At 44.6% G+C, this 9151-nt stretch overlaps 1 protein-coding gene across 1 annotated transcript; it reads right to left on the bottom strand.

Moving 5' to 3' along the window:
* Positions 1–4285: 4285 nt before the first annotated feature.
* Positions 4286–8505, bottom strand: cited4b (Cbp/p300-interacting transactivator, with Glu/Asp-rich carboxy-terminal domain, 4b). The gene is made up of 2 exons (XM_071535539.1): positions 8337–8505; positions 4286–7364 (listed from the first exon to the last, which is right to left on the bottom strand). The coding sequence occupies exon 2, from the start codon at positions 7353–7355 to the stop codon at positions 6588–6590; it is 768 nt and encodes a 255-aa protein (XP_071391640.1). The 5' UTR covers positions 7356–7364; positions 8337–8505; the 3' UTR covers positions 4286–6587.
* Positions 8506–9151: the final 646 nt, after the last annotated feature.

Genomic DNA, 9151 nt, shown 5'->3' with positions numbered 1-9151 from the left:
CGCTATTGTCTGTGCCCAACTCCCGTATACCATATAGGGTAGTGAGCCAGTTTCAGTATGCATGGGAGGAAGTTTTGCGGACTGTCAGATCAGTCATAGACTGTGAGAGAAAAACACTTTCTCAGGCTTTTCCTTCAGTAGCTGATGTCATATTATGGCATGGACCTACCCTATACTCGAACTCATGATAAAAGAAACGCAACCTTTTTAGAACCAGCCAGCGTGTTGCACTGTACAGACAAGTGTGGGCACAGTTTGAGAGAAAGAGAGAGAGAACAATCAAAGGAATATAGTGCTCAGTCCAGCAACTGTTCTCCAGCTGAGTCACTCACTCTAGAATTCCCAGCATGCCTTTGGGCTGTCAGATGAGCTAGTGTACGTTCAGTGGGGGTGTGGGTCCCACTGGCCTCAGATCCTGCTATGCCTGCTGAGTCCTGGGGCCTCAATTATAAAAAAAATATACTTGGATTTCATCGCGAAGTTGATCTTTGGATCGGTTTTCGGATTGTGCATACAACTGCTTTACCATGGATAAAGTCCATGCACTTTCCATCTATAAAAAGCAAGTGCCTCAAGGATTTGAGTACACAGTTACCCCAGCTGTGATCATCCTAAATGAATTGCCATTGATCGAGGTTTATTTTGCAATGCAGTGTGCAGCACACAAAACACCACAGGGGCAGGACAGCTCACTTCTCTGTCGGATGTGCACACGTCAAGACGCTGCCTGGCCAGATATGGTTATAGAACAAAATTGCTGAGGAGCTTCTGAAATTAGTAGTGAAGAGTTTATTCTAGAGAAGGAAAAGGTGAACACAAGATAAAAGTGATAGCACGTCAGAAGTATGACGTCTCATGAAACCAGCCTTTTCACGTTAAGTAAAAGGTTTTTTAGTTTTACACTGATATGGATCTCTACGTACATACGCTCCTAAAATGAACTTTGATATTCATATCCTTCTAAAAATTAGGCCCAAGAGCTGCTCCACTTCCAAGTCTCAAGTGTCCGGCAACTTTGTTTAGGAGACAATATCAGCTGAGAGCTCTGTCTCAACAACCCCCCCAACCCCTCACACACCCCAGCAGACCCCTGCCTGCAGATGGTGCAGGCCAGCTAATGTCATGTTTTTTTTTTCTGCTAGGAAATGTTACAGCGATGTTGTTGCCGGAACGTGGATGCCTGGTCACATGGCAGCGTGGGTATTATCTCTCCAGGGGTGAGAAAGCACACGCAGAGGCATGGACCACATATAAACCCTCAAAAACACACAAACACAAGTCACGCACAGGCACGCACAAAAATATACAGCCACACATATTACACACTGATACACACGCATACAAACAAACAATCACAACGCACATGCGCACACACACATGCTGACACACACACAGTTTTCTCAGGCATGAACACGTCGATATTATGTGGAGAATTGACCAGTGGGATAACACTTGAAAAGCCTTACAAGAATTAGTATAGCTACTCTGTTGTATTACTTCCAACTCCCCCTCCTCCTCCCGAGCCTATAGCCTCCTACTCTCTCTATGGTAGCATGTGCCTGCCACTGTCACCAGATTAGCACACAGGCTTAAAGCCTTGCTCACAAAGACACTGTGTACAGAACATAGCCTGTGCTAATACTGTTTCCCTCTATTCTAACCTACAAACCTGTAACTCTGTTGGCGTGGCCCAAATAACTCCTGCTTGCCCCGTTCCTACCAAACGGGCCTGAGTCAAATACTACTGCAAGTAATTGTTAGCATTTGTTTTGATCTGCTTGGCCGGGGTTTGCCACAGCAGACAATTCAATGAGTGACAAACAGTTTAGATGATTAGGAATGTATTTGAAATGCAACTGAAACTACTTTTCAGATTTGAATTGTGCTGATGCGGTAAACCACACCCATCTGGTACTCCAAGCAGTTAAAAACACCATTTTACCCATGTCTGTTACCAGCACAGCTCTGTCTTGGATATGTAACCTTTACTTAAACTCATCATCAAGGTGAACAATGTGCTATTAAGATACTACTGGGAAACCACAGCTCAGCTCAGTTTGGTTCAACAGTGTAAATCCCCCAACCCTTAAATATTTACCACCTTTAGACATTGTTGGGACACCTCTACCTGTTTGAGCCGGCTTGACAGAGAAGTGTCAGCTGTGTGCAGGAAAATAAATTATTTACACCCCCTCCTTTACTTCAAAGAGCTGACAAACCATTCAACCCCAGATTTGGGGAGGGGGGCGAAGGGGGAGTTGCCAGTCACTAGGCAACCTCAGTGTCACCTGCCCCAACAAGCCAGAGTCAGCCAGTTACCTCTGGAGAATACATGCACAGGGAACAGGGCGGCATTTAAAGGCCTCCTCAGCAGGATTCATATGGAAAACAAAATGATTACCGAGACACGGCTAAACTATGTGGCTCCAGGAAAGGCTTGTGTGATGTGATTATATTGCTTTTTCCCTCGTGTGGGAGAGAGGGAAGACGCTGAGCTTTACTAAAAGCCTGGCAGCAATACTGAATCCAACAATGCAACAACTGATATTTTAGTGCAGTTGAAACGTTTGTCTTTTTAAGAGGGGAAGTTAAGGGAAGGGGAGGGAGGAGTATTGTTCAATAAGACTGAATATTAAAAGACACAAGGTGACAGTTGAGCCAGAAAATCAGGAAGTTCGGCTTGAGCAACATGTCCACTGAATGAACCCTGCCCGGAGGGATCTGCTGCTTATTTACCCCCTGCCAGCACACACATGCACACACACATACACACTCACTCACAAAAGGTGTCTGGCCCCAAAACATAACTAAAACATCCATTCTCTCTTGTTAGGAACCAGACATGTTCAAGCATGTGTCCTCCTCATATTCAGCCAAGCATTCAGATAGAGATATGCCTATGTTGTCAATAACTCATCCACTGATCTGGGAACCTCAGCAGGTTTTCAAGAATATTCTTCCTACAAATCGACATTTCTCACTTTGTTTCTCACGTTTGTTGTGTGTTTCACTCTTTTCTTTCACTCTTTTTCGCGCTGGAGGATTCTTGATGTCATTTTCCCCCTCAAAATTAGCTCTCTCATGTGTTCTAACGCAGAATCTACTGTTGTATCAATTTGCAATGATGGAATATCTGCTGTGCCTCTTTATTGAGTTACAATTCCTGGATGTTCCTTTTTACCAAAGTGATTTTCTTATTTACACTGTTAATGCACACACAATCATCTGCAAACATGGGCGTAGGTGTGAAGATCAGACACAATGACCAGAGATGACGCTCAAATCCTATATCTTTCACTGGCGCCACACTGATATTGAGGTATCCCAGTCAGCCTGTTTGATCAGGTTGTGTGCTGATGCTGTATGTGTGTGTGTGGGAAGGGCTGGCCATGCGTGACAACAGCAAATGACCACCCATCCGTCATTGGTGCTAAGGCCTGAGATTACCGTGAGCTCAGGCAAGGCTCGGCACCAGCTGGACCAGAGCCTGGAAATAGAAAACTAGACAGGCGACCATACTCAACACATAGACAGAAGAGAAGTGGTTTTGACAGTTCTTACACAGGCCTGGGACTGAAGAGAGGAATGTGATCTAGCTTTAGCATGCCTCTCATGCAAACCTTTCTTTGGGTGCTGTTTGGGAATCATAAAAGTGTTGTGGGAAAACCCAGCTAAGAAATCCCCGGGCACTAGAAAAAAATCCCTCCACCTAATTTCTCATTTCTAAAAACTGGAGAAATCCTTGTGTTTTCTAGTCCCCCCTTTTAACTTTGTTGTTTTTTTCTCTCTTTCAGTTTGCCTGGGTTTGTCTGTCTCTCTATCAGAATGTGGCTTTCAGGCTCTGACTTATATTGAGAAAACAGCAAGCTGCCACAGGAAGACAGTGTTGCGTTCAGCAGTTACTGTGGGTGGGCTGAAAACAAGAGAGTGAGAGAAAAACAGAACTAACTGTAAACGTCTCAGTGTGTCCCACCCTGCTTAGCCTGCGTCTAGACTGGTCTCTATGAGGCAGGCAGCAGTCATAACAAGGGATTGGGAGAGCAAACAGGGCTGTTTGGCATTTGCCCATTCCACCATGGAGTCACAATGATTAAGAAACAAACCTCTGCATTTAATTGGTGCTAAACAAGGACCTCATAGTGCAGTGTACAATTATGAGATATATGTGGAGACAGGGTTCTGCTAGTATGCCAACATGCACCATGTGCCACTCTTGGCCTTCCAGAAAGACCATCTCACCAGATTGGCAATGGGCATGAGACTTGCAACCGTTACTAAGCACCGTGCCAAGATAGTTGGCCAATTTATGAGCCTTTCTCTTGACAGTAACAAGCCATGGAAACACACTCACCCTTAAGTCAGTTTTTGTTACTTGAAACAAGTGTAACAAGAGTGCATCCAGGCCAAGACATTTCAATTTGGATCATGCTTCTCCATGATGCTGTGTTTCAATTTGGTATCGAGAACACACTGACCTTGCGCAATTGCAGAAATGAAAATAGATTATGCTTCTTTTAGAATGGAGGTTGAGTTAAAAACTGAGCAATCAGCAGGTGCTATTTCTGGTTGCGGACAACAATAGTGCTCTCATTTTTCCCTTGTTACTCATGATGTTGCTATAGACGCCTATGTTGACAATGTGAAGAGCTAAATATGGTGATGACATTCCCAACATGACCTCAATCAAGCATTTCATAGCCTGGAGGCACAGAACAATCCAACAAACTCAGCCACCCCTGACAATCCCTTTACCCTCATTTAGTGACGAATACAACTATATGAAGAAAAACCTGAATGTAGCTGAATGAATGCTTTACACCTCCAGCTGGCTGTGGCTTCAAATGGACATGGGCTGTCTGTGACTCTGCATAAGTCATTTGTTCAAAGTTATTGATGGCATCTAATATTCATTGAGTATTCTGTTTCTCTGACCACCCACTGTGCTAGCTGTGAAAAGGTAACAACTGTCACCGAGGCAGGGCTTACAAGCCTTAAGTCAGTTAAACCCCCATCAAGGTAAGCATTCTCTGGCCATTTTCACCTCCCCCAACCACACATTAGTCTTTACACCCAGCAAAGTAAAGACATGTTAAGGGGTGCTGTAGAGAAACCAATGCACTTCTACTGCTGCCCTTTGTCAGCTAACCAATCTTTATTTTGTCATAATGTTATCATTTAGCCATGGCCAATACTTTTCACCATCTGTAATGTCAATGCATAGCATTTGTTTAGCTAATCGCCAAGACTGAAACTCAGGAAACAGTAAATTCTCTTTGGATATCAATCACTGAGATGTCACATCAGATTTACTTTGATATTAATTATTCCATAACCTTAATCAAATACTGCTCCTCTTAGCCAACTGTGACCATGTGACCAATGTGCCAATAATTAATATCCTTGACACTGTGCCTTACCTTAGCTTTGAAAAAGGTTAAATCAGGGAAAGATAAGATACTGGAAACCCATGAGATTTGGAGTAGAGTCAGTGCACAGGCCTATATATCCTTTCCAAAAACCATAAATATTGTATCCATTTAAACATTTCCTCCATAGACTTGAAATTAATGAAGGTTTCCCTTCACCCCCAGGTTAACCTAAGCACTTAGCTAGCTCTCTGCTGCCTGGGGGAAGAGCTGTGCAATGAATGGAAAAGCAGGCCACATTTCTATCCAGGCCATCTTTATTGATCCTCAAAACCCCTTTCACAAAGACCATCCCCCCATCTTGACCACAAAAAGGGGACAATATAAACAACCAATAAATAAGAATCTGTGCGATTAAGGCGGTTCTACATCTCCAATAGAACACAACAGTGTGGACATTTCTGGAGTTATACAGCTTCATACAGTACAAGCAGTAGATTTTGAGAACATCACATCTAAAAGGCAGCACTTTTCCAAAAGTGAACCATTTAAAATTTGGATGAGACTCCCATTCAAATGCATGACATAACATGGTACTTCTGTCTTGTCTCAGTTTAGTGATAGAAAATCCAAGCTCTTCTTAGATGACCTTGTCATCTGAGCTTATTTTTTATACCAGGCCAAAATGGAATGAAAAAAATCATGAACAGAGACCTCAATTTTAAATTTCTCCCCATCCCACCCCCCGAAAAAAAATCATCCAAACCACTTGATTCTCAAAATGGAGAATCTCTGTTGGTGGTTGTTTTCTATATCAATTTTCTCAGAGAGCAATAAATAAATACACCTTTTTACTGGTAAACTGCCATGGAGTCCAGGTTTGGAGGCTACACAGTGTCATAGCATTGTTCAGAGTGGCTTCTGAGAATTTCAGCATTACTTTATTACATTCATGTCCAGGAGACGGGAGAGGTGGAACTGGGCCTTAAGCCAACCACCCTCTGGCCACTAGCACATGTGAGACTCGAGCACTGTGCATTCACTGTGGCTATCCAGAGTTAGCGTCTCTTCTGCGCACCCTGCATTGCAACTTGGCTTAGTTGTACTGGAAGGTGCTCACAAAATAAAAAGTGAAGAGCTGAGCAGTTGTCATCCATCCTGGACAATTCTCACTCCTGTCTCCATCCATGCCCCTTCTCAAGAGTTCTCAATCAGTTTCTCTCAGCAACTAACGGTGCTGGGCTGTTGTTTGCTGACAAAGTCCGAGATGAAGTCAAACTCATTCTGGCCCAGGAAGAGTTCTGGCAGCTCCTGGACCCGGTCCAGGCCCAGCTCCATGACCAGCGAGGTCAGGACCTCCTCGTCGATCATGTCCGCGTCCATGCCGTTCAGGGCCAGCGCCGGCCCGGCCATGTGCTGCATGTTAGCCAGCTGGGCCGGGTTCATGCGGTACTGGGTCGTGGGGCCCATGTGGTTCCCGCCCATAGGCCCCAGCGGGTGTCCATGGTACTGGGTGTTGAGTTTCTGCAGCTGCATGCTGGCCATGAGCTGCTGCGATGTTAGCCCTCCATTCATGAACTGCTGTTGCTGCTGCTGCGGGTGCTGGGCTTGTTGCTGCTGGTGTTGCTGCGGATGCATGTGATGCTGCTGATGCTGCTGCTGCTGCTGGGGGTGGTGCTGCTGTTGCTGCGGCTGGCCGTTATACATCATATTACCAGAGGTCATCTGGTGGTGCCCCATCTGGGCTCCGTTCAGCTGTCCGTTCATGGGCCCTCCCACCATGCCCTGCCGCTGCCTCATGGCGGCCTCCATGTTGGCCTGGGCGCCGCCGTAGTGCATCATCTGGCCGTTGGGCAGCGCCCGCATGCCCGGCTGGTTGGCATGCTGCTGGTGACCTGCCTGCAGGCCGCCGTTCATGCCCATCCTGTAACCGTGGAGACTGGCGCCCGCTGAGCTGTGATTCATGGGCATCATCAGATGGTCAGCCATGCCTCCTGTCTATGAGCATAGAGGGGACACTGTTAGACAGGACTTGATTCTCAGACAATGCAATGGGCAGACAAGATGTTTTGGCAAGGGTGACAACATTCAATGGTGGGGGGTGATACTAGCATGCCATGTACATATTTAGTTGTCCTTCAGTGTGAACCAGCATGAACCTGGTTCAGATACTAATAACGATAAACATAGTGTTGATGTTGCCATGCTATGTGTGAGATGGTTTAGTCCAATCCAATTTCTTATCCAGCCAATTGACCTCTTTTATAATGAACACACTCTTCACCTCCGTCGAAAAAGGAAAAAAAAACATATCAATTTAGCTCTAATGTTACAATGTCATCTCAAGTCAAACCACAGAGGACGCTTCCTGAAAATAAAAAATCTGCAGGGTTGTTTTGCGCTTTGGCGAACACTGGAAACCTTATTATTGTGTTTAGTCTTGCTAAAAATCCCCCCTCTTTGTGCCAAGGAATGAACGCCCAGGTTGAAATCCAGGTAACGTTCTACGCTGTTAGGATACATTTTTTTTTCAGCTGGATAATTCATGCATGACTGGGTCGAGAAAAGAAGACAATCGTTCCTCACATAATGCATTGCTTAAACCCCATCTATGTTGCATGTCAGTTGAGACAGAAAAATGTCTACTGTCGGTTACATTTTACGCACGTAAGGTTGCAACAAAGAACACTGACATCATGCAACATCTCTCCCAACAGCTGAATCGCCAAATTTCGTAAAATCCAACAACAAAGGCTCCGTGTTTTTTTATTGTGCTCCATCGACTCGTTTCAGTGAATGTATCCAACGATGTTAGCGACACTGTAGACTACTCGTATCCCTTTTTTATTCCCGAGTTTTAAACAAGGGAATGCAAACAATGGAGCAGCAGCAGCAGCAGCAGCCCCGGAGACCAACACAGACCACAAGCCCCAATTTCTCCGACAAATAAATCCGATAAAAATCACTTACCCGTATCCGCTACGTTTCACAAAGTTGCGCGACTTTGCTGCAGCTCTGTCTTTTTTTTTTTTAACAGTTTTGCTCTGCAAGGCGAGGCTCCTCCGGATTACAATGTGTATTCCACAGGGTTACGCTTCATGCTCAAGCGGGGACGGTGTGCACAAAGACTGCCGCATCAGATCTTGAAACGACTGCCTATTTTCTGGGTCAACTCAGGGATTATGTACATCTAAAAAGCTCAGAGGAAGGCAGTCGGGGAGAGGTGGAGCCTCGGTCCTGCCTCTTCTTTGTTCCTATTGGCCCTATACTTGAATATAATTGTGCATGGGCGTAGAAAAAAAAGGGGCTGCTGGAGAACTGTGACACACTAGCCAATTTAAATACCCTCCTCCCCACTGTCTCTTTTTTAAAGAATATTTGGACATCTGGTTTGTCTTCTTCAGTAACTGTTGCTCTTGTGTTTGCATTTGAGGACACAAGGGCTCATCAATATTTAATTAAGTTTCAATCATTTCAGATAGATAGATAAATATATATATATATATATATATATATATATATATATATACTGTAGATAGATAGATAGATAGATAGATAGATGTTTGTGTATTTGTGAGATATGTGTTTATGTGTTTTTTTTTTGGGGGGGGGGTGAAGGTGTTTACGTGTGTAAGTGGGAAAGAGTGTGAGAGCCTAAGCATGCATGCCTCTGTGTATTTGTGTGTGTGTGTGTGTGTGTGTGAAAAGTGATATTGGTATGTAAGTACTCATGCATGTTCACAACTTGCCCACACCCACTGATCTGTGGCCTATGTGGATATGTA

This window comes from Centroberyx affinis, unplaced genomic scaffold (assembly GCF_046629955.1).
Source record: "Centroberyx affinis isolate AG114_WGS23_722 - 3 ecotype Tasmania unplaced genomic scaffold, CSIRO-AGI_Caff_v1 ptg002726l_1, whole genome shotgun sequence".
Taxonomy (NCBI): domain Eukaryota; kingdom Metazoa; phylum Chordata; class Actinopteri; order Beryciformes; family Berycidae; genus Centroberyx; species Centroberyx affinis.
The sequence above is the reverse complement of the archived record's forward strand: the minus strand, read 5'-3'. Positions and strand labels throughout refer to the sequence as shown.